The 28,000-nt window shown below is 50.9% G+C and overlaps 4 protein-coding genes and 2 long non-coding RNA genes across 7 annotated transcripts; 4 read left to right on the plus strand and 2 right to left on the minus strand.

Annotated features, from left to right (window-relative positions):
- Positions 1-1,458: 1,458 nt before the first annotated feature.
- On the minus strand, positions 1,459-3,726 carry snapc1b (small nuclear RNA activating complex, polypeptide 1b). Its single transcript, XM_057011745.1, has 10 exons — positions 3,454-3,726; positions 3,212-3,368; positions 3,004-3,144; positions 2,693-2,797; positions 2,468-2,623; positions 2,332-2,385; positions 2,191-2,253; positions 1,983-2,112; positions 1,842-1,912; positions 1,459-1,760 (listed from the first exon to the last, which is right to left on the minus strand). Exons 1-10 carry the CDS (start codon positions 3,582-3,584, stop codon positions 1,707-1,709), a joined length of 1,062 nt encoding a protein of 353 aa, XP_056867725.1. The 5' UTR covers positions 3,585-3,726; the 3' UTR covers positions 1,459-1,706.
- A 378-nt stretch (positions 3,727-4,104) lies between these two features.
- On the plus strand, positions 4,105-5,519 carry yipf6 (Yip1 domain family, member 6). Its single transcript, XM_057011746.1, has 3 exons — positions 4,105-4,261; positions 4,374-4,722; positions 4,836-5,519. The coding sequence occupies exons 2-3, from the start codon at positions 4,378-4,380 to the stop codon at positions 5,181-5,183; spliced, it is 693 nt and encodes a 230-aa protein (XP_056867726.1). The 5' UTR covers positions 4,105-4,261; positions 4,374-4,377; the 3' UTR covers positions 5,184-5,519.
- A 2,905-nt stretch (positions 5,520-8,424) lies between these two features.
- wdr89 (WD repeat domain 89) lies at positions 8,425-10,672 on the plus strand. 2 transcript variants are annotated; one of them, XM_057011743.1, is made up of 2 exons: positions 8,425-9,076; positions 9,225-10,672. In XM_057011743.1, the coding sequence occupies exon 2, from the start codon at positions 9,244-9,246 to the stop codon at positions 10,381-10,383; it is 1,140 nt and encodes a 379-aa protein (XP_056867723.1). In that variant the 5' UTR covers positions 8,425-9,076; positions 9,225-9,243; the 3' UTR covers positions 10,384-10,672. The 2 variants fall into 2 exon arrangements, with proteins under 2 accessions (XP_056867723.1, XP_056867724.1); XM_057011744.1 differs by having other exon boundaries at positions 9,230-10,672.
- Positions 10,673-12,192: 1,520 nt separating this feature from the next.
- On the plus strand, positions 12,193-27,845 carry ppp2r5eb (protein phosphatase 2, regulatory subunit B', epsilon isoform b). Its single transcript, XM_057011742.1, has 14 exons — positions 12,193-12,382; positions 16,677-16,840; positions 22,242-22,438; positions 22,724-22,825; positions 23,553-23,645; positions 23,743-23,873; positions 23,960-24,019; positions 24,203-24,311; positions 24,453-24,506; positions 24,605-24,655; positions 24,732-24,851; positions 24,950-25,077; positions 25,433-25,534; positions 25,641-27,845. Exons 1-14 carry the CDS (start codon positions 12,354-12,356, stop codon positions 25,762-25,764), a joined length of 1,464 nt encoding a protein of 487 aa, XP_056867722.1. The 5' UTR covers positions 12,193-12,353; the 3' UTR covers positions 25,765-27,845.
- LOC130513135 (uncharacterized) lies at positions 14,241-14,994 on the minus strand. Its single transcript, XR_008946624.1, has 3 exons — positions 14,870-14,994; positions 14,687-14,755; positions 14,241-14,361 (listed from the first exon to the last, which is right to left on the minus strand). It is a non-coding gene; the product is annotated as an uncharacterized LOC130513135 (long non-coding RNA).
- LOC130513136 (uncharacterized) lies at positions 16,847-19,360 on the plus strand. Its single transcript, XR_008946625.1, has 2 exons — positions 16,847-17,374; positions 17,422-19,360. It is a non-coding gene; the product is annotated as an uncharacterized LOC130513136 (long non-coding RNA).
- Positions 27,846-28,000: the final 155 nt, after the last annotated feature.

Raw genomic sequence — 28,000 nt, forward strand, 5'->3', positions numbered from 1 at the left:
ATGGAAAGCAGTGCAAATAAACGGATGTGGGTAGTGCAAATAACCGGATGTAAATAGTGCAATTATTGTAACAGATGTAATCAGTGCAAATAGCATGAATGTACAATCAGTCAGTCCAGACGGGGTTATTGTGCCTGAAGGGAGGTAAAGTGGGAGGGGTCGGAGTTCAGCAGGGAGACAGCAGTGGGTGGTTTTTGTCCGGAGGCTCCTGTAGCGCCTCCCAGAGGGCATGAGGGTGAACAGTCCATGCGCTGGGTGACAGGAGTCTTTAGAGACCTTCTTGGCCCTCCTGTGACAGCGCCTCCTGTATATGTCCTCGATGGCAGGAAGAGGAGCTCCAGCTATTCGCTGGGCGGTCTTCACCACCTTCTGCAGTGCCTTCCTGTCTGAGGCAGAGCAGTTCCCATACCAGACCATAACACAGCTGGTAAGGATGCGCTCGATGGTGCAGCGATAGAAGTTCACCAGGATGTCTGAAGAGAGGTGGTGTTTCTTCAGAGTCCTCAGGAAGAAGAGACGCTGGTGAGCCTTCTTCACCAGACTGGAGCAGTTAGTCGTCCAGGTGAGGTCCTGTGAGAGGTGGATCCCCAGGAATTTGAAGCTGGACACACGCTCCACCGCTGCTCCAACTCATCGTTATCCTTGATGAGGCCAATCACCGTGGTGTCATCTGTGAACTTGATGATGGTGTTGGAACCATGTAGAGCTCTGCAGTCATGGGTGAAAAGGGAGTAGAGGAATGGGCTCATCACACAGCCCTGTGGTACTCCGGTGTTTACAGTGAGGGGAGGGGAGCAGTGATGATCTAACCGCACATGTTGTGGTCTATTGGTCAGAAAGTCCAATAACCAGTTGCAGATGGAGATGCTGATGCCCAGATCCCTGAGTTTGGTTATCAGCTTGGAGGGGATGACAGTGTTAAATGCTGAACTGAAGTCTATGAACAGCATTCGGGCGTATGTGTCATGATTGTCCAGGTGTGAGAGGACAGAGTGCAGTGCTGTGGAGACTGCATCTTCTGTGCTCCTGTTCTTACGATAGGCGAACTGATGGGGGTCCAGGGTTGGGGGGAGACAGGATTTGAGTTGTGCCAAGACCAGCTGCTCTAAGCACTTTGTCATGATAGGAGTGAGTGCTACTGGACGATAGTCATTGAGACAAGCTGGGGTGGGTAATATGAGCCATCCTGAGTATCCTTCACAAAAAGGATATGTTAAATTACTTTCAAAACATTACTGTGGTTATGGCTATTTATCGGTCACAGTTATGTCATGAATCAGTGCACAAAGATACTATCTATTCCAATAGATTAACAAATTACGTGCATGAGGCATTTGAGAAAATATAAAAACAAAAGGTGAATTTTTTTATTTTTTTTTAAAAACAACCCACAACTATTGAAAAGTAAATGTTAAGTTCCTAACTTTAATGGGGAAGGACTTATTAAAAAGCGGACCATTGGTGGTGGAGCTGGACGCATCCACTTATAAGATGTTTATTACCTGTTTTTCTTGAAACATAATAAAAAAAATTGTAAAACGGTAAAAATGGTGCATTTTTCAAAAATGTTGGGAGTAAAACCTGGAAATCCCAGCATTAAAAATACAGCTGCTAATGTTCACACTGGGCGCCGAAGCGCCGCGGAAATGTGCTAAAGCAGCTAATACAGTCCAACATCTGAGAGCAGCAGGTCCGGTCGGGTCCAGTCAGGCGTCATCGTCTTCACTGCTGACTTCCTTTTGTGTTTTCTGGATGTTTTTCTGAAACGAACAAAAGTAGAAATGTGACCCTCATTCTGCAGCGAGCGTGACGGAGCAGACGGTCGCGGTTTAGACGCTTACCGTCACGGGAAAGTCCAGTGAAGTGAGACGGTTGATCTGGGTCCTGGTTTCAGCTTCTTTCCGCATGTCGCCTGAAAGCAGGGAAATGCTGAAGAATCTGAGAGATTAGAAACCTTCAACGTTCTAACCTGAAGGGTTCACCTGAGATGCGCACGTCCCGTTTGGTTCTGGCCTTCAGCGACAGCCTCTGGGCCGAGGGGAACCCTGAGGATCCCACCTCGTTACTGCTGACGTTCAGCTCCACATGACGGTGGCGCCGTGACCTGCAGGTCTGAGAGATGTAGAGGTTTTTTCTACGTGCCACTAACTCTAACAAGTCTTTCCTGAATGAGAGGAGGGTGCCACAAACCTCCGAGGCTTGTCCGAAAGCCTTAGACTTGATGGAGGCCAGAAGATCGGCTCGTTTGGAGCACTGAGAACGCAGAGACGGGCCGGCACTTTAGAACCAGCGACAGCAGAACATCATGTTCTATTGCACAATGTTCCTCACCTCCTGCTGCAGGGATGTTCCCTCACCACCGTCGTCCTCATCTTCGTCGTTTTCCTGACAAACAGGACATCGTCTCATCACACCCACAAAGAAAAGCGTACGAGGGGGAAAGTTCCAGGAACCTTCCATTTCTCACCTTCTTGCACTGCCACTGGTAAAAGTCAACCACGGTTCTACGCAGCTCCAGCACCAGGTCTTTACGGATCAGCTGGACGGATGAAGCCGACTGTTCTGTGGAGGGGAACACAGATCCCTTCATCTTGCCATAGAGTCCGTGGATGTGGGCTAGTTCCTGCACAAACAGCTCAGAGTTCATTGTGTGTTCCCGATCAATCTGAACAACAGCTGAAAGCGAGCCCACCTCCAGCAGCTCGGTGCTGACCAGCTCCTGAGGACGGGACGACGGTTCCATGAAGCCCACACACTGCAGGGACTTCTGCAACTTCCTCTTCTTGTTGTAGGAGAGCTGACGACAGGAAGAGCCACGGAGCTAACGTTAGTTCCTGTAACATTGGATCCATCATTCATACAGAAGCGGACTGGTAGGAGACTCAGAGAGCCTGTGGAAGGCAGCTACTCACTCCGACACTCATAACTCTTGTTAGGGATGGTATTTATTTTAGGTTGATTGTTATCTAGGAGTACATTTTCGTGCTGAACAAGGAGCGTTACCAGGGTGGGCATGGCGGTAAAGTAGAAAGCTTTCTGCGCCATCAGCTGTCGCAGTATGTAAACAACATCCAGGTGCTGAGCATCCACTGCATCCTTTTCAAACCTCTTTATGTCTTCCCAGTCCTTCAGAGGAACACGGATCTGCAGAACACGAAAACCCTTTAACTCAAGCAAGACCCCATTAAAGAGCCCATGATGTGTTTCCAACCTGTTCTTGAGGTGACGCTGTCTGACATCCATACAGACTGTACAACAGGTAAAGAGCTCCAACTCGGATCTGAAAGCTGAATGGAGGCAGGAAAAAGCTGTAGGCCTTGTCCAGGATCAGACGTGCAAACATTCTCTTTTGACGTTTCGTCGTCCCACTGCAAAATATCATGAGAAGAGTGATGATGACACACTATCATCCATGTCTGTGTGTGTGTGTGTGTGTTTCGAGATTAGATTTACTAGAAAATCTGGAAGAACTTCATTTCCCTCCATATTTCGGAGAAATTTTCGAAGCGGACAGATTCTGATCGTTGGAATCGGCTCAGTAGCTCCTCGCAGTCTGACTGCACCTGCTTCAGACAAAAGTCCATGTCACTGCTTCATTTTCACAAAATCGAACGCGTAGATTACGGGAATTGTTAATAAAAAACTATTTAAAACAAAACAAAAAAACGTCACAAACGACGGGCAGATAAAACGACACAAAATAATGCTGTCGCAGATTTCAAACGTCATTGATACGCGACCGAATTTTACAAAGTACATGTGACGCATTTACTTCACATTATTGTAGGAATTTCTGGGCATTTCTGATCATAATAGAGAATAGTACATAGTGTTGTTCACATTGTAACATATTTTTACATTAAAATATATTAATTTAATTGAAAGTAACATTAGTAATATTTTAACAGGCATTAACAGATTAATGGTAATACTTGATAATTACTATATGATAATAAAAAGTAAGATTTGAAATGTGATAGTTGTGTGTGTATGTTTGTAAATAATTGCTTGTCTTTTTTAACCTGTAATTTTGTATCAAAGACCACAGCCGAACATCTCGTCGATCGCAAGATAATCGACAAAGCAGGCACTCAGTAGCTTACCTACATTAATGAACCTACGTTTAAAGATGTCCCTGAACACACCACCCGGATGTGCGTTCCCAAAGTCCCGCGGAAGTAAACAATCCTCAGCTGACGTGGAGGGACAACAGCCGGAGCAACTGGACAGACGGGAACCGACTACAGCACCTCTGGAAAACGTAAATTGCTTCCGGGCTTTGCTTTGTTGTAACTTTTATCAAATAAACCCTGCCATTGTTGTGTGAACTCCTTGAATAACTGAAACTCACCGCTAACCTCTTGGCTGTAAAGTAAGATGGCGGCGGCCGCGGCGGAGGAGGCCAGCAGGCAGCTCGCAGGGCTGTCAGACGTCTCAATCTCGGAGGATATTCCGGTGGAGGGAGACATTTCGGTGCCCGTCGGCTCCTCCAAGGCGGACGATGAGTTCTCCACGTTGGACGAGCCGGTCAAAGAGACCATTTTGAGGGATCTGCGAGCGGTGGGGAAAAAGTTCATTCACGTGCTGTACCCGAAGCGCAGCTCGGCTCTGCTCCGGGACTGGGACCTGTGGGGCCCGCTGCTGCTATGCGTCACCCTGGCCCTGCTCCTGCAGGGCGGCGCGGCTGACAGCGACGATCAGGGGGGGCCGCAGTTTGCAGAGGTAAGGACACGTTGGATGAAAGAACATAGACGTGGTTGAATTAAAATTCCTATCCTGTAGAGTAATAATAATCTCATTATCATGTGCTCATAACCTCTAAAATCTGTTCAAAGGTCTTCGTCATCATCTGGTTTGGCTCCATCATCATCACGCTCAACTCCAAGCTGCTGGGGGGCAACATTTCCTTCTTTCAGAGCTTGTGTGTGTTGGGATACTGCATCCTGCCTCTGACGGTGGCCATGGTTGTGTGTCGGATTGTCCTGATGGGGGGTTCGGGGACAGTGAGTTTCGCCGTGCGGCTGGTGGTAGTGACGGCGTCCTTCGGCTGGTCCACCTTCGCTTCCACCGCCTTCCTCGCCGACAGCCAGCCGCCAAACCGCAAAGCACTGGTGGTGTACCCGGTGTTTCTCTTCTACTTTGTTATCGGGTGGATTATTCTGACGTTCTCGACATCCAAGTAAAAGACTGAAGGGATGTCTGAGTTAATATGAAGGGGAGAGGGGTTTTAAGAGAGAGAAAAGACTCGAAAGGGAAAAAAACCACCAGCATTTGCCTTTGATGGAGGACGGCTGAGCTGACTGCTGATTCTGGGCTTTAGTCTAAATCATCTCATTCAGGAGAAACATCAGCTTCGATTCAAAGTGCAGGAGTGGACGGATTCATGTAAAATGTTTGTTTCTGAGTCAACCCCGATTAAATCCAACGTCTGTCTGTCGAGGAGGATGGAGGCCTTTTTTTTTTCCTTTCTTTTTTTTTTGAAAAATGTAATAAAGCCTGGAGCACATTTTTTCCTTAAACTTCTGCTGAGATGTTGTCTTCTCCAAGATGGGTGGGACAAGCTAAAGGTTCCTGAAGGATCCTCAGAGCTGTGCTGTGTAAGGGAATGAGCTCCTGGTAGTTTAATAAGACCTCGACAGAAATAAAATGAATCAGTGTCAGGTGGGCAGACAGTTAATTATTATGTTATAATTATTATGAGAGTCCCTCATTAATCATATATTAAATACCCGGAATGACAGTGTGAAAACACACTCTTAAATATTTATTTGCATGAACATAAGCATTCGCACCCTTGACTTGGTGGCTCATCGTCCACTCTCCTGCTGGGCGCCATGGTGGTCACCTGTCATCCACCATTCTGGGACTTATTTTACACCTCTAGATGTGAAAAGTGAGCAGGTAAACAGGCACAAAGATGTCAGAAGTGGCTGGAAATCCAGTTGAGACACCCTGTTGAGCTGTTGATGTCATCAACAGTCTGATAACTGCAGAAACCAGATCATCCTGTTTTATGGTATTTTTATTTAATTTCTTTAATTAAAACCCAAACCCTGAGGTCAGAACAACCTCCTCAGAGCTCTGGGACATGAGTGTAAGGAGGCAGAGTTCCAACAGGCCAAACATCACTGCAGCTCTGCCCCAATCTGACACCAAAAACACAGTTATAGGAGTACGCGTGCACACACCCCAGAGCTAAAGATATAGAGAATGACCAGACACATCGGTCACCTTTAACCCGGTAGAGGTCACATCATGATGAAACAACTTTAAACACAGAACTAGTCAATGACCGATAACTCTTGTTTCCCCTCCCTGATGGCCCAGAGTCGCCTTCAACCGGCCAAACAGACGGTGGTTAGATTCAATCCACCGCTCAGAAGATGGTCCACAAGAAGTCTCCAGACTCAGATACCAACGGTACTCAGGAACCCGTTGTCATTGGCTGGTGCTGTGCGGAAACCATGGAAACGGCTCCTGTGCACTGCCCTCCTGTCCCTAAAAGGTTTTCATACTCAATAAAGGAGACAAGAAAACTGTTCTTCTCTGTTACATGGATTCTATTATCTCAGGATGTGCACGTCACGCCGTGCTTGCCTACAGTCGCAGTGTAACGACACACACCGTTGCCGTGACAACTGGACATTTTCGGTGCCTTTGTTATTTTTCTTCTTGGATTTTCTTCTGTAAATCTTGTGTCTTTATAATTTCGGTGTTGAGTAACTGGATGTAGTGGACCTCCCTGGCGGCCGCTAAGGTGTCGAGCGACTCCATCCTCTGGTGCATCTTCTTCATGGCCTTCTCCCGATTCTGGCTGATCTTCACCTGGCATTCCAGCTTATATTCCAGTTCTTTGATCCTGTTTTGGTACTCGACCTCTGTGTCTTTGGCTATCTTAATTTCAAACTCATCATTTATGTAGCGTCTCTTGAGGGCGGCGAGCTTCGACTTGAGCTCTTTGGGTTTGGACATGAGGGACACACATGCGTGTAAATCTGCCCTGAACTGGGACTGTTCCCGCTCCAGCTCCCGGACTTTGCTGTCCAGCTTCTTGTTGTTCTTCTCCCTGAGCCGCAGCCTGTTTCTGGACTGAACCAGCGTGTCAAGTAGCTTTCTATTCTCTTCGGCGCTCTGCAATTTCTCTTCCAGGAGGCTTTTGGCTGTCAAGTCTCGCTCCCCCTTTGCTTCCTCCAGGACTTTGATTTGGTCTTGAGCATCAGTTAATTTACACTCCAGAACAGCATTCATTTGTCCTTTCATGTTATGTTTAGTTACGATGTCCCGCATCTCCCCCATCATCGTTTCTATCTCCGAATTTTTGCCCTCGATAGTTTTGAGGTTTTCTTCAACGGTTGCGTTCAACTGCTCCACAATTCCCTTCAGTGCTTTCAGCTCCTCCAGCTTTCGAATCTTTTCGTCCTTCAAATTCAGCCGCCTTTTGAAGGATTCTATCTTCTCAAGTTCCTTTTCTTTTAAGTCCCCCTCTATTGTGTGGAGCTTATTGCTCAGCACGCCATTTGCCACTCCGTCCAGTTCAAGGACCAGTTTAAACTTGGCCAATGTTTTCTTATGACTATTCATCAAATTACTGTATTCCGTTCTCAGAACATTGGCCATCTTCTTGACTCTTTTTATCTCCTTGTTATGCTCATTTATCCCTTTGTTAAATCTGTTCCGCTCTTCTTCCATTTTCGCATTTGTGTTACTCAGCTGTTCTTTGAGCTGTTCTACATTCCTTTCGCTGTTCTCTCTGTATTGTGAAAAATCTAGAGTGAGCTTTTCCGTTGCCCTTTTCCTCTTTTCAAGGTCGTGTTCCAAGTTGCTGATAGTTTTCTTTGCACTTTCTTCATTATTGAGAGACTGTTGCAGTCTGGCCTTCAGCGAGTTCCTCTCTTCTTTGACAGACTGCAGCTCTGCCTTTAAGGCTTCAGTTTCATCCTCCAGGCATTTTTTGATCTGTTCTTGTTTAACAGATTGGTCAACAAATTGCTGTCTGCATTTGAAGTTCTCCGACAGCAGAGTCTTCACCTGCCACCTCAAAAACGAAGGCGAGTTTTCATCTTCGATGTCTTTTTCTCTTCCACTTTTTGCACTTTTTCTCTGGTTTGACTTCATTTTATGGACGTCTGGAATGCTAAAAGCCACAAATATTGTTGGCTGTGTTATGTTTGCAATTATTGGTAACTCCCTTTAAGCCAGGGGATCAAATCACTCTAAAGGATCAAAGCACTTCAAAGACATTGGCTAAAAATAAATTGATAGCATAGTTAAAAACTTTATATGGCATTTAGGGCCTTGCTCAAGGGCCCATGGTGATGATGATGGTGTAGCTCCAAGTGGTGACCTTCATCCCCCTCGGCCAGGTCTCTTTGCTGGTTTAAGGATCAAAGCTGGTGGTAATTCATGTCAACCGCTTCTGTAACAGCTAACCAACAAGGGAGTGGCATACTTATTATGAATTAGTTATTGTCTTTGGACCTGGAACATGTTATAGCACCTGTTCCGAGTTCCAATTTTCCTCAGGCATTAAAAACTCGTTTTACTTAATCTCATTTTCGTTCCTTCCTCCCCCTCTAACCCCACTTCATGCTCCTGTGCTTCCTGCCGTTTCACCTCTAATGCATCCCTCAGTTTCCTACAGCGTTTCCCCCAATTGGCTCAAACTCCAGAACATTGATCCCCTCTTTACTACGCTGGTTGGAAGGTGTAGTAAAGAGTGTCTTTGGTGGTGACTTTAAAAATGTAACGTCAAATGAGTTTTTTTTTCAGTTTTAAGGTCACTACCAAAGACAGTGAAATCCCCCTGTTGGACACAGCACTGCCCCAAGCGCTCCAGCAGGGGGCAGCAGCGGCCCCACGGCGCTTGTCCGACCGTCCGCACCGCGAGAGAAGAAGACCCCACACGCATGCTTCCACAAGGAATCGATAATATTGTTGCTGCAAAAAGTGTTTTTTAAAACCTCGCCTTCAAATTTAGGTCGTTATTAAAAGGTTTTACGCAATATTTTGTACTGATATGTCTTGAAGCGTGCCAGATTATAGCGCGCGGGCGTATTTGTCGACCTGGAAAAAGCAGGTAGGATCAAATGTTTGTAAGAACCACAGAAAACATTAATTATAGTAATTTGTACATTAATATCTATCCTTGCTTTACCTTAGCTTGGGCCACACTTTATTACTGCTTTAATCCTTCGTGACCGAGTCATGATTTCATGTTGTTGCAGAGCAGCATTCTGAGCTGTCATGGACGCTTTAGAGGAGAAGCTCAAAGGTCTGTCCATTGCTCAGCAGTCCTGCTCAGAGGAGCGCACCTACCTCCTGGATGTGGCCGCGCACCCAGACGGCCTCCTCGCCGCGTCCTCTTCTGACTTCACCATCCGCCTCCACAATAAGAGCACGCTGGACTCTGTGGGACAGCTGAAAGGTCACAGTGGGCCACTTGCCGGGGTTGTTTTCTCCCACAGCTCGCCCGATCTGCTCTACTCTGCTTCTGCGGACGGGACAGTCAGGGGCTGGGACGTCCGGCGGCCGGCGATACAGGCGGCGCAGGTGTTCCGAAGCGACCCGTCGCACAGCTACTGCAGCTTCGACCTGAGCTGCTGTGACACTATCGTCTGTGCTGGAACGGCACAAGTGAACAAAGAGGACAGCTTCATGGTGTTCTGGGACGTCAGGAAACAGGGGGGCGGTCTCCTCGGGGTGTATTCTGAGTCGCACAGTGATGACATCACACAGGTGCGCTTTCACCCTCGGGACAAGGACCGACTGGCAAGCGGCTCCACGGACGGTCTCGTCAATGTGTTTGACCTGAGTCGGGGGACAGAGGACGAAGCGCTGCTGTCCACCTGCAACAGCAACTCGTCCGCCAGCGCCATCTGTTGGTGCGGTGCGGACTACAGCCAGCTGCTGTGCCTCAGCCACGACGAGGGGCTCCACCTGTGGGATCTGCGACAGCTGGACACCGATGAGCCCCTCACCGTCTACAGCACCTTTGACGCTCGCAGCCTGGACGATGGAGGAGCTGTGGACTACCTGGTTGGTGGGAGGTGGTTGGAGAAGGCCCAGAAGCTGCTGGTGGTCGGTGGAAAGAACAGCGGGGAGGTCCACCTGATGGAGTGCAGGGACAAAGGACTCGGTCTCCTGCGAAGCCTGGTGGGCGGCCACACCTCCACGGTGCGCTGCTTCCTGTGGGACGAGGCGGAGGACTCTCTGGTCACTGGGGGCGAGGACTCCCAGCTGCTGCTATGGAGAACAGGAGGGGGGGTGGTCACGCCACGGAAAATGGAGTCGAGGAAGAGCCAGTCAGCTGTGAGGCTGAAGTGCAGGCCACATAAGAAATACGGTGACCAGAGCAAAAAGAAGGAAGCTCCAGGTGGTGAATAAAGCACAAACATGCAGAGAGAAAAGGGCTTTATGATGCACACTTTCACATCCAGCAGAGGAAGAATCTCCCACTTCGCTGATTTCTTAAAGCCGTTTAAATGGAGGAGTCTGAAATTTCTGCGGGTCAAATCAGAACCGTGACTTCCATCATTTTACATCTCACCCATAAATGGACAGAGTGTTCTTGTTTGTCTAAACAGTGTGTTTTTTGTTTTTTTTAGCATTTCACCTTTTAATATTATGGCTTTTCCTGTGACGTACGTGCTTTATTAAAAAGAAATTTAAAGTGTTGAAGATGCTCCCAGAATGAGGAACGTCTGCAGGGGAATGAGATTTGGACATGTTCAAAAGGGCCACAAACTGCTTTCACTTAGTTTATCCCTTGAACACGGAGCCATTAAAAATATCTGCAGTTTTTTCCTCATCACAACAGCTCACAAGTGACTCCTGTTCGTAGAATTCAGTCTATTAAGGAAACCCAGCAGGGTGCTGGCCTCAGAAAGCTTGGTCCAGTTATGAAGTTTAAAATCCCATCATTTCTCAACCTGAGGCTGTTTTAAAGTCGCTAATCTGTTACGTTTTAGACAGGATGCAAACCAGCCAATTAGTGGAGAGGCTTCTCCCCCAAACTTTGCAGTAAAGTGCAAATTCTGAAAATATTCTAATGTAAAAGTCTTACATCATGTTTATTGACATCTCATAGGCAGAAATAGCATTTTATAGCCCAACAATTGTCCGGCTGCTTCAGTTAAACTCATAATTATCATAATTAAGATGTCAGTTCCCCTCAGAATACACTCACACAACACGTCCCGTGATTGTTCTCGGTCGTCCAGGTGGAAGAAAACTCTCAGTTTAGCAAAAATCAACTGGATTTTAGGGATCTGACAGCACTGTGATGCACCTGTGCGTGACGGGGGCCGGGGCCACCCTTCACCCCCCCCCCCCCCCCCCCAAGCGCGCCCCTGCCCCAGCTGTAGCATTAGCCTCGCCAACTACCGAGCAACAGACTGTAGTTATGTAACTCCCGCTGCAAACAACTACCCCGAAAACCCTCGGAAACACAACTCGGCGTTGACGTGAACTCGGACGCATTCATGCGGGACATGGACGCGCGGCGACGTGCGTGAAAGTCTGAAGACGGAGAAACGAAGGGCTGATCCTCATACAGGTTTAGCCTCATTCCAACACACACGCACACACGCGCGCGCGCGCACACACACACAGCACTTTGATGTCGGCCCCGATCTCTCGTCCCTTCTTCTCCGCCCAACCAACGGATTCAGACCCTCGTCCACCCCCGACGTGATTGACGTGACTCGTCGTCCAATCAAAACGCGCGGCTTCGTCCCCGTTGGCCAATCAGCGTCGTTCTCCCGTCTAAACCCGTCAAGCACGTTCAGGTGCATTTCTGTTATGTGTGCCATGGTCTCAACCCAGTAGTGTTGACAATAGGGTGAAACGGAACATCCCCGAATCGTAAACTAGCCGAGGAAAATATAAACTCCAGGGGATTTGGAAAGCTAAGGAAGCCAGGCTCTATCAGGAATGTAATTGCGTTGACATAATCGTTTTATACAGCCGTACTTTATTATTAATGGAAGTTTGAACGTTATTCTTTTGGAAGGAACGGGCACTCGTGGGTTTGACTTGTTTCAGGCCAAATTTTCCTGCTGTTACGCCGCTTGCTTGGGAAAAGGCTGTTTGCACCGAGCTGCGGGTAGCAGAACTGTAAGCCCGGTAGATTTCCAAACATAGGAACTCCTTGCCACCGTCTCCGTTGCGAACCGCAAAGGATCAAGGTAAAGTACTACATCTGGAGAGGCTAAGGGCCACTCTGCCGGCTGCAGCTTGCCGAGCTCTGGTCGGGACTTGGGACAGAGTGTGTATCCCAACCTTTTCGGTCTGTCAGTCCTCTAGCGCTAGCTAAGTGTAGCAGTATTAGCACTGCCCCTGTATTTACATCTGGGATGATGGGTGATCGCCCATGCCCGCCCAGGTAACGTGGTTTTATTAGTATTTGTGTAAATCCATACCATGATTTACTCTGTGTTTTCATTGCAGCTTCCAGCGTTTGAGTTGCAAGATTATCTGAAAGCTAGCTGGTGACGGCTGTACGCTAAGGCTGTATGTTCAACTTAAGCTAACCCGCGATAGCCGCCGCACTAACGTTAGCTAACTATCCGAAATGCTCTTTTTTAAAATACGGCTCGAAAGTTGTGGTTGAAGGCTTCATTGACTCAACGTTAAGTTCGATGGCGTGTGTTGCAAACACGGAGAAAACAACTAGCTGCGGTAATCCTGGTCTCGTTTAAGACGTTTGAGTTCACCAGGAAGCGGCGGTAGCTGGTTAGCTAACGTTGAGGCTATCGCGCTGTCAAGTTTTGAATATTGTGTTGCTGCCAGGCCCGACATCGCCGGGCTCGCTTCTGCTCACTTATTCGACGCGGTCGCCTTTGAAACGCACGGTTACTCTCGCGATCGGCGTTTCTGCCCCGATAATGTGGGCCATTATCGGGACGTGCGGTCGCAATCGTGGTCAAAATGTCCGGTCTTTGTGGGGAGTTAGCGGGTGATTCTGCCCGGGCAGAGCTGGTCCCGCTGGGTCTCGATCTCGGTGGAAGGAGAACGTGTCCGCCCCGATGAAAAGGCTCAACTTGGACCAAAATTGTGCGTCGCATTTTCCAACTTGGGACTTTAGTGGAGTGCGCGTGCACGACCAAGGGCACTGTGGTGACATGAGGGTGATGATGATGATGGTGATGAAGGTGATGGGGGTACGGGAACATGCTGATGAGTGAGAGATGTCGCTGATGGAGACCGACCTGAAGAAACCAACCGTCCGTTAGACTTTTCCTTCCTGTGTCCGAGGCTCCAAGGTGCCAGCGGGCAGGTGTGATGTCCGGCCGGACCCTGGGGGCCATCGGGGGGGGCGTTCTCGTTTGGCCCTGTCCCACGGGCCCTTATGGAGGGAAGGTCCATGTGTCTCAGGTGACCGTGGACCGGCCCTCGACACGTCCTGGTTGCGTGGGGGCCGTGGCTGCATTGGGGCCCTGGTTGCGTTGGGGGCCTGGTTGCGTTGGGGCCCTGGTTGCGTGGGGGCCTGGCTGCGTGGGGGCCCTGGTTGCGTTGGGGCCCTGGCTGCGTGGGGGCCCTGGTTGCGTGGGGGCCCTTGCTGCGTTTTGGCCCCTGGTTGCGTGGGGGCCCTGGCTGCGTGGGGGCCCTGGTTGCGTTTTGGCCCCTGGCTGTGTGGGGGCCCTGGTTGCGTTTTGGCCCCTGGTTGCGTGGGGGCCCTGGCTGCGTTTTGGCCCCTGGTTGCATGGGGGCCCTGGTTGCGTTGGGGCCGTGCCTGCATTGGGGCCCTGGTTGCGTGGCGGCCCTGGTTGCGTGGCAGCCCTGGTTGCGTTGGGGCCCTGGTTGCGTGGGGGCCCTGGTTGCGTTGGGGTTGTGGGGGCCCTGGTTGCGTGGCAGCCCTGGTTGCGTTGGGGCCCTGGTTGCGTGGGGGCCTGGTTGCGTTGGGGCCCTGGCTGCTGGGGGCCCTGGCTCCTGGGCCCTAATGTGGTGCATTGCAAGGGTTCCTGCTGGTTCGTGTCACTTCTGGCTCTGCTATAAATCCAGTAATTAATCAGCGCATTAACGGCGCCGGCAGGTCATGTGGTCCGAAGGGTCATTGGACCGGGCCGCTCCGATAACGGGCCGGAGTTGATGCACTTCTTGTTCTTATGCATCTTTAACTACGAGGTTGCGATGTTCCGCTCCCAGGGAACCGGGCCCGTGTCCTCACGATTGTGACGGTTCTGTTTGGTGCTCTTTGGATTCTGTCAGTTGCCACGGGGACCAGACATCCCATCATGTGGGATCTAGCGGGAACATTCTAGTGTTGCTTAAAAAGCGGCTGCAGCTTTTTTTGGTCAAACCTCCGAGCCAGAACACCCAGAACTGGTCCTCATGCTGTGCTGGACTTGTCCTCATGCTGTGCTGGACTTGTCCTCATGCTGGGCTGGACTTGTCCTCATGCTGTGCTGGACTTGTCCTCATGCTGGGCTGGACTTGTCCTCCATGCTGGGCTGGACTTGTCCTCCATGCTGGGCTGGACTTGTCCTCATGCTGTGCTGGACTTGTCCTCATGCTGTGCTGGACTTGTCCTCATGCTGGGCTGGACTTGTCCTCATGCTGTGCTGGACTTGTCCTCCGCCTGGACTTGTCCTCATGCTGGGCTGGACTTGTCCTCCATGCTGTGCTGGACTTGTCCTCCATGCTGTGCTGGACTTGTCCTCCATGCTGTGTTGGACTTGTCCTCCACCTGGACTTGTCCTCCGTGCTGGGCTGGACTTGTCCTCCATGCTGGGCTGGACTTGTCCTCCGTGCTGTGCTGGACTTGTCCTCCATGCTGTGTTGGACTTGTCCTCCGCCTGGACTTGTCCTCCATGCTGTGTGGACTTGTCCTCCATGCTGTGTTGGACTTGTCCTCCATGCTGTGTTGGACTTGTCCTCCACCTCGTGCACCTGCACAAGCATCATCAGATGAACGTGCTTGACCTGACTGGTTGAAATGATCTATGCTAAACAAGAATCATTTCTTTTACACAGCGTTGAGCTAACACGTGTTAGCACGTGTGAGCTAACACGTTAGCACGACGTTGAGCGCTCCTGTGGGTTCTGTGGTGTAAACGTAGGCTGGCACAGGTGAGGTCCCTCCTCTCCGTGGTCCCTCTCTGTCCTCCCGGTGCTTTAATCCCGATGTGTCCACATCATCTGGTCTCTTATGTAAGAGGACGGGGAGGGGACTGAGGCTGGAGCTGCCTTGCTCTCCGTCTCTGCCGCCGCTCCGGCTCCCGCTCGCTCCGTGTTGTGGAGCGTTTCCTCGTTCGGCCGGCTGGTGTCGGAGCCACAGAGGCCACCGATGGTGCTTCATGGAGGTTCCAGTGATTCTCTGTGCAGGTGAGTCCAGAGTCCAGGTGCGTCGGGTCCGTTTGACCGGTGGGGCCCAGCCGACGCCACTCAAAGGCCTCGCTGTTGTTCGGACGTTCTGTTGGACCTTTGTTGCCGGTGTCTTAAGAGGAGTGGGTCTAGGTTGTGCTGTTCGGTCCCGCTGGTCCGGGAGCGTGCTGGGATGCAAACCAAAGACCTTTGTAGCACAGCAGCCTTCAACCTCCATTAGGAGCGTTCATGGATGCTCTTCAGGATGTTGGTCTGTCTCAACCCCTGGTGAACGTTGTCACCCCCCTATCTAGTGTGGATTCAGAGTTGGGACCCTGAGGTGGCCCCCTTGGTGCCCCCTTGGTGCCCCCTGGCCCCCTCTGTGCCCCCTGGCCCCCTCGGTGCCCCCTGGCCCCCGGGAGCCTCGCAGTAACCTCCGTGTGACTTTGGGACGGTTTCTGTCAGGAGCGGCGTGATACCAGCCGGGTGGGAGCGTCTCTGCTGGCATCCAGTGCTCCTGGTGGCGCTCGTGCTCGCCACGGCAACAGTAACCGTGCTCATCCCGGGTGCCCCCCCCCGACGTTGACTCCAGAGATGCAGCCAGCACACGTATGGCCCGCAGCCACTTCTTCATGCCTCGTTATGTAACCATTCTTTAGCTTCAATTCTGCCTTTTCCTTCCAGATTTGCAGCTGTTTCGCGTGTTTTATAATATTATTGGGACAAAGTGGTCGTGGGTGGAGCTGAGACGGGCACGCCACGGCGCCACGGCCTTCTGTTCTGAGTTGGGTCGGCTCCTGAGAGCTGTGCTGAGGAGTTAAAATGCATCTCTATAAGGATTCGTCCACCTGGGGGGGCGCGGAGACGCTGCTTTTGTGCGGTTTAGAGTTGGAACGTGAACACGACGTTAGGAAAATGATCGTGCTGCTGAAGCAAGAGTCCAGCAGCTCCTGCTGGGGAGGGAGACGTTTACTGGCTGCTCCCGTTGCTGTTTCGTTAGACGTAATCAGCTGCAAACATGCTGCTGCGAACATTTCCTCTGCTTCCTCTATGGCAGAAGCCTTCAAGACGCACCACTGCTGCCATTGTTTGGTCCGTGTGCACGTGCGCGTGCGCGTCAGACGCGGACAGTCGAGTCCGAGTGTGGTCGCGATGCTGTTGCTTCTCTGCTCGAAGACGTGATCACACCTGCTTCGGTGCTGCTGCCTTTGTTTGTTTCGATATTAACAAGTGGTGAGGAACAAGAGCAGCGCCGCCATGCTAACGCTCAAGCTAAACTCAAGCTAAAGCTGTGATCCTAATGCATTAATGTCTGTGTTTTGCCCTCAGTCGGCGTTGCTGCCCCAGCGCTCTCACCTTGTCCTCTCTCCCAGCAGGGCTATGTCCTCGGCAGCCACCACATCACCATCCGTGGACAAAGTAGATGGATTTTCCCGGAAGTCTGTCAGAAAGGCCAAGCAGAAGCGCTCGCAGAGTTCGTCCCAGTTCCGCTCTCAGGGCAAACCCATAGAGCTCACGCCCTTGCCACTGCTCAAGGGTAAGCGCAGTGTGTGTGTGTGTGTGTAAGTGTGTGTACGTTGGAGCGAGCGTAAATGAGTGTGACGGTGTAACAAATGCAAACATCATCATCATCATCATCATCATCCGTGAACGTTTCTCTGTAGTGTCCTGTGATGTTAAACACTGGCAGCTGCCAGAGTGGGGCGGCAGGTCGCCCCGGCTCTGTGGGCCCGGGACACGGAGGGTTCTTGGTTCAAGCTCCGATGCAGGAGAAACCTGGGGAGGGAATGCTCACGTGCAATGAGCTGGCTCCTGCCTTCACCCATAAGCAAACGGGATGGACACCAGCACCCTCCTAAAAGGGAAGAAGAAGAGAGACGAGCTGCCAGAGTTGGTGTTGGTGTCGTTGCTGGTCCGAGGGGGCGGGGCTTAGCGTTCTGACGGTTTTGCCATCATCTGATTGATTGTGGGATCATTTGGGTCTCCAACCGTTAGCAAATGCAGCTAAGAACAATGAAATGAAGATGAAGAGCGGCTCCACGCGTGCGAGTGCCACCCAGCACTGGGCGCTGTGCACGGTGCTGGGCGCTCCAGTTGACCTGCTAAAGGGCAGGCGAGTCCGGCCAGAACCCGAGACACCCTCGGAGTGTCCCCGACTGCTGACCGTCCACCCGGAGAGGAAGAATGTGGAGGCCCAGATAAAGTCCAGAAGAGCCGTAACGGCTGCAGATGTCCGTAGTCGTTCAGGCTGCAGCCGACCACACGGGTGGCCTTCAGCAACAGTTGGGCGGCTTTTATGGGCCGTCTTTTATGGGCTGGCTGACTGGACCCATCAGGACAGCATCAAGAGAGGTTCTGCTAGGGTTCTTTAGCACGGCCTGCAACGTTAGCATGAACCGCTGGAATATGGAACTGGTGCGGGAATGTTTTCTTCAAACATTTAGATGAGAAGGGCAGAAAAAATTGCCAGCCTGCTCCCTGGTTACCACCCGAGTTGGCATAGCAACAGCAGATCACGTTGCCTGAATCCTCCCTTTATGTTGAGGGTGAAAAGATTCCGATGGGAGGCAAACACCCATAAAGTGGACACCTTCGTGTCCTTCGTCCTGTTTATTTTATACATTAAATCACCTGCTTGTGTCGCTTTGTGGTTGATCTGAGCCCCTTAAATAGGAACTTTTCTAAAACTTCCCCTTCCTCCACCTCTGTCTCCTTTGGCTCCGATCTCTGATCAGACACCTGGAAACTCTTCCCGACCAGCTTTTGGCTCCAGGTCCGTCTTCGCTGACGCTGTCGGGGCTCCTCTGTGAGACCCTGAACGTGTCCCAGGTTTCATCTGATGTCTTCTGGGTGTCCAGAATGTCCCGCGAGTCCTTTGGTCTTTCAATGAGGCGTATTTGGGCGGTTTGGGACCCGCAGAGTTAACGTTCCTCCACCGGCGCCTTGAGTCCTCCTACAGGCGACCCGTTTGTGGAGGAGCGAGAGACCCGACGGGCGTCTGGCCTCTGTTGCCGAGAGGAGCAGAAAATAGAGGCGGAGATGCACATTGCTGAACAGTCGTTCTGGATTTGACCCTGTCAGTGAAACCCTCCCACCCACACGCCGCTCCATCTTCCCTCCCCTCAGGAGAAACCCGACCCGCTCAGCGTCTCTTTACAGTTCCCCGGCCCCACACTTGCTGCCAGGCGAGCGGGAGGTCAGTTAAAGTCCCGCGGTCCACGTGTTTAATTTGATCGGCGCCCGCCGCAGCGCTCGCCACGGTCGTTTTCTCCCGCTGGAGCCCGACAGGAAGAGGAATCCTGATTAAGTGAGTGGATACGGCTCGTTTGTGTGGCAGGCGCTAGCACGAGCGCTGCGCGTTAAAGTTAGCCTCGGCTGTTGCTGTCACCAGCTGTGTGCGTGTGTGTGCGTGTGTGTGCGTGTGTGCGTGTGTGTGTCCACACACACTCGCGAGGCAGAGAGAAAGGTAACTTAAAATGGACCGCGTGGTAACAGAAGACGAGTGTTTTCACTGGCTGAGGAGAGGCTGGAAAGTCTTGCGTGGAGGAGCGGGTCTCTGTGGTCCAGTTGGTGCTGACCTGTTCCAGGCTCTGGTACCAGGAAGAACCAGTGTCAGGACTCCGGTCCAGTTCGGCTTCACGCGTCGGCCCACTACGACAGTTTAGCACGTTGTTGTGGTTTCGTCGGTGCTTTTTGTGATGACATTTCCAGGAAACGTTGATCACGGGCCAAAGAGAAGTTCTGGAATTCCAGAGGGACTTTGACCTTTGACCTTCCAAAGATCAAAGATGGTCTATTCTACTGAGTCACAGTATTTGTGGAGATGAGCTGCTTGGCTGGGGTCGGTGCTCCACGGGGGTTTTTTTGTAGTTAACTAACAGTCGGACCCTAAATCGCCCCCCAGCGCTGACGGGTGAATCGAGTCGTGTTCAGAAGGGATCAGAGGGGCGAACTGTCAACTCCTCAACATGAGATGGTTCCTCACTCAGGGGAACCACCTCCAACAACCTTCAGGCTTCTGCCTTCTGAGGGGGGGGGGGGGTGCACGATGCTGGAATCTCTGCTATGCGAGCGGCGAGCGATCCCGACGCTCCCGTCGGGGTGGCGCTGAACGCTGTCTTTGTGTGAACCATCCCAGGTGATCGGGACCGCTGCCGCCGGGCTCGGCGACACTCGGGCTGTCACGGGGTTCTTTTCTCCATCGCGTGTTTTGGAATCTTAAACACTTAAAGTGGGATCTGTTTTATTTTATCCCTGCGACGAGGAAACGACTGGAAAAAAGAAGTGGGAGTAGCTGAAAAGCAGATTGATGGAAACGTCACCACAGGACAACAAAAGGAGCAGATGTGATTCCAGCCAGGATGTATCTTCTCATCTCGCCATAATCTTTTATGTAACGCTGACCCGGGTGGATTATAGCCCCAGTGGGGACAGAACCCATGTCCTCTGCAGGGAACATGACAAACAGCCTTTTAAAAGTCCTCTGCTTCTGTTGAGGAAATCAATATTGAATCCTGATTATTAATACTTGGCTCCTGTTCCAGCGTCTCCGTGGCTTTGATCTGTGGCGTTTAGCGTTGCCTGTGTGCACCGTGATGGTGGCTGTGGGTGATGACACGGCCCATTAGCACATGTACAAACATGATATTAGCGTAGCCTGATTATAACAAACCTTTAATTGACCTTCAGGCGCCGCAGCTCGCCCCTTGGCCCCCTCTCTCTCTCTCTCTCTCTCTCTCCTGTTGTAACTCAAGCTCGCCTGACCAGTCATACACACGCTGCTTTTAGAGACTTGGGGCTTTCCCTGTGTGTGAGTGTGTGTGTGTGTGGTGTGTGTGTGTGTGTGTGTGTGTGTGAGTGTGTGTGAGTATGTGTGTGTGTGTGTGTGTGTGTGTGTGTTGTGTGTGTGTGAGTGTGTGTGTGAGTGTGTGTGTGAGTGTGTGTGTGTGAGTGAGTGTGTGTGTGTGAGTGAGTGTGTGTGTGAGTGAGTGTGTGTGTCATCGTGGCTTTTAGGTTCCTAATAAGAGTAATTGGGATGGTCTGAAGGATCCGGAGCTCCCGGGTCTGTCAAATTCCAGGTACTCCAGTTTCCTCCCAGCTTGAAAACAGCCCGAGTGAGTCGGCGCCGTCAGCTTAGCGGAGCGCCCTGCAGCGACGGCGTCCGTGTGTCCGACGGGCGATCTGCGACGTTTGAGATAACATCACCTGGGCTTCACCACCTCTGAGTATTTGAATGAACGTGTGTGTGTGTGTGTGTGTGTGTGTGTGTGTGTGTGTGTGTGTGTGTGTGATTCTGACCGAGCTTCTTGTAGACTTACTTAACTCTTAATCATGTTTGGCTGCTCGGGTCATTAGGAGCTGCTGTAATCTGGAGCCTCCTTCTGAAGATCTGAAGAGCTTAATGCCGTAAAACCATCCGATTCTTCTTCATTTAGCTTCTCTTACACGAGCTGCCGTATTCCCATTCGTGCACGTGATCGTCGCTCGGTCCTGTTGTGTATTTAGTGCCACTCTCGGGGGTTCCTGTGGTGAACGGTCTGTTTTTGGGTCTCTCTCATGCTGTGAGTTGTAAATTGCTTCTCCTCCATTAATTAAACGGTATTAAGTCTCCCTTCCGCCGCTAACGAAGCTCAGATGAGAGTCGAGGCTGAACTGGAGAAGCAGAGCAGACAAACTTGGAGCAGAAGAGCTGGTGGAGGCCGACGTTCCAGCCAGACAACCTGGAATTTCCAGGGTTTTTCACCAGGCAGCACAATCGCTGCACCAGGAGGCCCAATAGTTCGTTTATTTAGCAGCGCATAATTCAGCCCGATCGAAGGACTGATGCTTTAATGAGCACGTGTGAACTGCACGGGTCAGACGGGGTCCGATCGGACCACATCTCAACCCCGGCTGAGCGTTAGCGAAACACACCGATGCTAATCGCTCCAAATGCTACATGACCGTCATTCTAATTGACTTCTAATTTGGTGTGCGTGGGGTGAGCGTGGGCGTCATTTCTTGGCTCTTCACACACCTTTAAATGGAACCACACACTCCTCCCGCGGCCTCTCTGTCCTTCAGCTCGCCGGTTCTCCATCAGGTCCTTGGGTTCCAGCGTGGTTGGCTGCGCTGTCTTTGTCTCTGGGATTACTGGATCCTCGGTGATTATGTGTCTATTAATAGCTTCCTTTACGGGTGTTCACACGCTGCTCCGGTGGTGAGGCTGCGGACCCCGAGGCCTCGCCGCCATCATCGCCGCCCACGACAGAAGCGTGCACGCGTGCACGGCTCCTGCAGGAGCACTCCGTTTTTAATCGGAGGGGAACTTCGATCCGGTTGGCCTTCGGAATCACGCCTTCATTCGGAACCATTTCCGTTTAAATGGAGCATCAGGGGACAGCAGAATTATTAATGAGCAAACTCAACGAGCCTTTTTGTTAATTGTGGTTCTTTTCACCTTTGGATCCCGATAATTAGTCCGTGCTTTGCTGTTTTCATGGTTGGAATCAGGTGAATCCCAAAACTCGGTGTTAACGGTGCGTCGCAGGTCTGCGGGCTGAACTCTGCCTGACCTGAGCGACCTGCTCCGGGTCTGACGGCTCCGGGTCTGACGGCTCCTCTTCAGCGGAATACTGATGCTGCTGCGGAGCTTTGATGAATAAGTAAAACCCAAGCAGGCAGGAAAGGCACTCCTTCACCTGCTGCTGCAGCATCCTGCTCTTCCCAGTGACTCCATGGTTCCTGCCTGTTTCCTCTATCAGTTCACACACACACACACACGCCCGTCTTTGACCCGATGATCCTGTTGACTCCTCTGTGATTTCATTTGCCGGACAAACAACTCGGGATTCCAAAGTGCTGCTGTGTGGATGTTTCTAACCTTCCTCTTGCCCTCTTTTCCGGGGATCCCTCCCTTCACCCCCCCCCCCCCCCCCCCCCCCCCCCCCCCCCCACAGACGTGCCAGCGCCGGAACAGCCGGAGCTGTTCCTGAAGAAGCTGCAGCAGTGCTGTACTGTCTTTGACTTTATGGACACGCTGTCAGACCTCAAGATGAAGGAGTACAAGCGCTCCACGCTCAACGAGCTGGTGGACTACGTGACCGTCAGCCGCGGCTACCTGACGGAGCAGGCCTATCCCGAGGTCGTCAAAATGGTGAGTGGGAGGGGCTTAATGGAGAATTCCCGGAACGTTCCGGTTAAAGTCAGTCGCACGTTGGCGGAAGCTTCAGGACAGGAGAATGAAAAAAGAAGTCGCTGGATTTCTAAAGTTTAATCTGGATGCTGAAAGATTATTTGTGCTGTTCACACACACACACACACACACACACACACACACCACACACACACACACCACACACACACACACACACACACCCCCAGTGGTAACCAGAGCCCGGTAGAAAGTGTTAACCTCATCGTTCCTCATGTTTACCTTCAGGTGTCTCACAACATATTCCGGACTCTTCCGCCCAGCGACAGTAACGAGTTTGACCCAGAGGAGGACGAACCGACGCTCGAGGCCTCCTGGCCACACCTACAGGTGCGCTACGGGAACTCCCCTGAGGAACTCCTTGATTTCTGTCTAGCGTTAGTGATCAGTCATGCTGGGGGGCCCCCTGGTGGTTGGTTGCACCACAGTTCATGCTGCCTGAACCTTGGGGAGGGGGGGGGGAACTAGAGAGCTGCTGCCTGCTGCTGCTACATGGCTGGGGTGTAACGTGCGTTTGTAAATGACGCTGTTGCTCAGCTGCTTCTCCTGCTGGTTTTGTTTGGGTCCAAAGAGCCAGATGCTCTGGTCTCTCACCTCCCCTCCTCCTTCTGTGTGCCTGCTGCCCAGGACTCCTTTAGAAATGAGATGCAAATCTCAAGGAGAAGCTTCCTGGTAAAACCTTTTTTCTCTTTTGTTTCCTTCTATATTTTAGGTTTTACCCCCCCCCCCCCCCAAAGCCAGTTGAACCTTTTTACTCCCCCACTTCCTGTTCTGTCCAGTCCTCATCCTTCCCACCTCAGACTGCGCTGTGTGTGACCTTTGACCCTTTGAGGTGTGACCCAGTCGTAGTGTTAGCGGGGCTAGCTTGAGGGCTAAGTGACATGTTGGTCTGTCTCACATCTTCACACCAACGTCTCGTCGTGTTCAGCGTTTTAATGCGATGGAACGGGAACGGGTGACCACGATCTTCTCGCCAGTGTCTCCGTGGACGTTAACATCTCCCCTCTTTCTCTTTCTGTCTCCTCCTCTCGTCCTCCTTGGCTCCTCCCCTCTCCAGTTGGTATACGAGTTCTTCATCCGTTTCTTGGAGAGTCAGGAATTCCAGCCCAGCATTGCCAAAAAGTACATAGACCAGAAGTTTGTCCTACAGGTGCGTGCGTCCGTCCGTCCCTCGGCGTGTCCGTCTCTGCGTCCCCCCCCCCGCCTCTGCGATGGTCTCACCTCTCTGGTCTTTTCCTCCCGTCCAGCTCCTGGAGTTGTTTGACAGCGAGGATCCTCGGGAGAGAGACTACTTGAAGACAGTCTTGCATAGAATCTATGGCAAATTCCTGGGGCTGAGGGCTTTTATACGAAAACAGATCAATAATATTTTTCTACGGTGAGTCTGTCGGGTATTTCTGGCCCGAGCGGGTCAGGGTGCTTCGTGTTGGGTCTAATTTTGTTGCTCCCTTCTTGTCTCGTCAGTTTTGTTTATGAAACGGAGCACTTCAACGGGGTGGCCGAGCTGTTGGAGATCCTGGGGAGGTTTGTAGACCATGTCCTTTGTGGTTCTGACCATTCTGGTACCGGTTTCTTTCCCAGGCTACAGGACCAATAATAATTTCTGTCTGCAGCTCTTTGATCTTCTTCTCTTTGTCAGTGAGAAGCTTTCATGTGTTCATGATTAATTAATGTGGTTTTTCTTTTGTGATGCGCCCCCATCTCCAGTATAATCAACGGTTTCGCTCTGCCGCTGAAAGCAGAACATAAACAGTTCCTGGTTAAGGTGTTGATCCCGCTCCACACGGTCAGGAGTCTGTCCCTCTTCCACGCACAGGTGAGATCTGTCAACATCTGCTTGGCTTCGTCCAGAGGTGTGATGATGGTTCTGGGCCTCGCCGCCTCAATCTGGAACCGCTTTAAAATGAAAACGAAACATTTCTCCGAATGTGGTTCTGGTTCTGTTCTCTCCCTGCAGTTGGCGTATTGCATTGTACAGTTCCTAGAGAAAGACCCGACATTAACAGAACCGGTAAGTACGAGAACCGATTTCCCTTCCATTAGCTTCAGGAAGTTAGCTAGGTTAGCTGGTCATTACAGTAAGCTTCATCTCCTCCTCTTCCTCGTCAGGTCATCAGGGGTTTACTGAAGTTCTGGCCTAAAACCTGCAGTCAGAAAGAGGTGAGACTTTGTGGCCGCTGGCAGTCTGGTGGCTCCGCCTGAGCGTGGGGGGTGACGCGATGCTGTCGCCCTGCAGGTGATGTTTCTGGGCGAGCTGGAGGAAATCCTGGACGTCATCGAGCCGACGCAGTTTGTCAAGATCCAGGAGCCCCTCTTCAAACAGATCTCCAGATGTGTCTCCAGCCCACACTTCCAGGTCAGTCGCCCTGTCCGGCTCTGCGGAGTCGTCCCAGCACTAAGCTCGTGTCTGGAGACGCGTGGCCGTCCGCTCACGGTTGTGTCTGGCCGTCTCAGGTTGCGGAGCGAGCTCTGTACTACTGGAACAACGAGTACATCATGAGCCTGATCGAGGAGAACTCCAGCGTCATCCTGCCCATCATGTTCGCCAGCTTGTACAGGATCTCCAAAGAGCACTGGAACCCGTGAGTGCTGCAACCAACAGATTAGTCACATTGTCACGTTAGACTCGGCCGTTCTTTTGCTGTAAACGAGTGTAGCAGCATCAGGTCAGTCTTTCCTGACCTCCTCTTACATCTTTACCATCAAAATAAGAAACAAGGGAACTTTATTTTGCAATAATTACTGGGGCTGCCAATTCTCCGGCCCAGTGCTGTGACCCTAACTGCTACCTTTGGCTCCCTCTAGCGGCCACCAGGGGTTTAGCACCGACCTGGAGGGCCTAAATCGTGCTATAAATGACAACAGTCGTTGAAGCCTAAAGCGCTGCAGGTTGAGATGGGTTCAGTTGTGACCCTCTGTCCTCTGACCCGCTTACAGGGCCATCGTGGCGCTGGTCTACAACGTGCTGAAGGCCTTCATGGAGATGAACAGTACCTTATTTGATGAGCTGACAGCCACTTACAAGTCAGACCGCCAGCGGTAAGCAGCCGCCGTCGCACCTCCTCGCCGTTACCGACGGGATGCCGTTGGCCTCGGAACAACGGACCGTCCACTGAATTCACGTCTTCTTGGTTTGGTTCTGCAGGGAGAAGAAGAAAGAGAAGGAGCGGGAAGAGCTGTGGAAGAAGTTGGAGGATTTGGAGCTGAAGCGGGGCCTTAGGAGTGACGGGATCATCCCAACTAACAAAAACAATGCCATGCACCCCTAGGCCCCTCCCCTTCTTTCCTGCCCCCCCCTGCCTTTTTCCTCCTACCCCCCTCTACATCAGCCATGTCTGCCCAGAGCTCTGAGCAAACCCTGAAACAGGTCGTTATGTCTGGATTGATTCAGAGCATCGGCCATTTTCTTAAGATTTTCCTCATTTTGTTTTTATTTTTTTTCCTGTGTTTGTGCGACTTACTTTACAGTAGATTCATCACGTCTGTTTTCATTATTTCAGCAGCACTGTAAATAATTATTTTTTTCTTTTCCCCTTAAACCGATATTATTGCAGAAAAACAAAACAGTAATAATAAAAAAAAAGGAAGAAAAAATAGAAACCATGAATATGACTTGTGTGGGAGGGGGATTAAAACCATTTTGTGGGCTGTAGGACAGGAAATGAACTCTTGGAAAACAAAAAGGAGAAGAAGATAGTTTGATTTTAACTCTTCATCCTGCTCTTCGTCGCTCCCATCCCTGATGTAATCTTTTGTTTTCCTGGTTCTCCTCTTTGCTTCTCCTCTGGATGCCTCCATCTTTACGTTCCCTCTCTTCACACCCCCCCTCAAAACGGCCCCCTCCCTTCTGCTGGATGAAAAACGAACCGGTCACATTTAAAACCAGCGACGGGGGCTCGGAAACACACATTAACACACACTTGCAGTCTCCCCTTTGAGTGCATTTACATGCTCTCGATGTCTTTTCGGACCCCTCCTGGCAACCACTGACGAAAATGTGAAAGTATACCTTCCAAAGTAATTCTTTTGATTTTGCCCCCACCTGGTGGTGGTTTTCAGCTGCTGGCGAGGCAGCGTGAACGCTGACTGGGAGCCAGGGCTGTGGGACCCAGGCCCAGGGCTGTGGGACCCAGGCCCAGGCGTGTGGGACCCAGGCCCAGGGCTGTGGGACCCAGGCCCAGGCGTGTGGGACCCAGGCCCAGGGCTGTGGGACCCAGGCCCAGGGCTGTGGGGCCCAGGGGTGTGGGACCCCAGTCAGCTGCCTGGTCGGACAGAAGATCCCTGCTGATCACAGCCCTCGAGCGCCGGGTCGGATGCCCCCCCCCCGGGGGACGGTCATCAGGGTTGTTGTCCACGTGTAAACGCACTCAAATTTTGCCTTTTAACTCTGGACGGAAGGGAATTAGTGCCACATTGGAGAAAATACCAGTAAAAATTAGGGGTACATCATAATATGTCATTTTCTTTGTCTGTTTTGTTTTTTGGTTTTAATTTCCACTAAAAAAAAAAAAAAAGAATTGTAATTTTCATCACAATTAAAATTTTCTCTCAACATAATTTGAAAAAGATCCCCTAATTTAGATTTTTTTTTTCTCCCCACATGTGGACCAAAAGAAAAATCCTTTCTTTTTTCTTTTTTTCCGTTTCCGTCCCCGTGTACCTTCCACAGCAGTCCTCCCAGGTGTCAGTCTGGAACTGGTTCCTGGTGCCATTAGATGGATTTGACAGACAAAAGTTATCAGAAGTGCTGAAAGTCATCTAGTCCACCTCAGCCTGCTCCTCTGTCCTCCGCCCACCAGGGGGCGCCGTGTTGACTCCACAGTATTAACAGCAGTGGGAAAAAGACAACCCTGTACATTGTTATGGAATGCAGTACACTGATAATCTTGTATCGTGTAGTACTTTAGTTTTTGTGTAGGATCATGTGGAGAGGAGTATCCAGTATATAAAGAGGTATTATGGAACAACTTCCTGCTATTTATGATAGTGTTTCCCCTTTTTACTCTTTCTTTCTGTCTGACTCCTCCCTCTTGGTTTTTATCTCATTTTCGATATTTTGGAGACGATTCTTTTGACATTTGGATATATATTTTTTTTTAGTTGGGGAGGGTGGGCGGGGGTAGTAGAGAGGGCAGGAGGCCCGGAGCAGACCACTGTGGCGGAGGTGCGATGGTTGAACCTCCCTCCTTCTCCCTCACAGAGTTGTGTGTGTTAGAGCGGCCCAGATGTAATATGATCAAACACGGAGGGGAAAACACAGATTAAAAAAAGGGTTGGAGAAATACAAATGTTTAATTATTTTAAAAAATAAAGAGATATTAAATTAAACCTGTTTTGTGATAAACGCCCAGATGGTGCATTGATTTTATTTACTGACGCAAGTGTGTGTGCGCGCGTGTGTGTGTGAGAGAGAACACGGGGGTATAAATAAGTGCATCATTTTACTTGAATCAAACATCTGAATTAAATGTTTAGCAGCAGCGAAAGGGTTAAAACGAGAGTGGG

Source organism: Takifugu flavidus, chromosome 16 (assembly GCF_003711565.1).
Source record: "Takifugu flavidus isolate HTHZ2018 chromosome 16, ASM371156v2, whole genome shotgun sequence".
Taxonomy (NCBI): domain Eukaryota; kingdom Metazoa; phylum Chordata; class Actinopteri; order Tetraodontiformes; family Tetraodontidae; genus Takifugu; species Takifugu flavidus.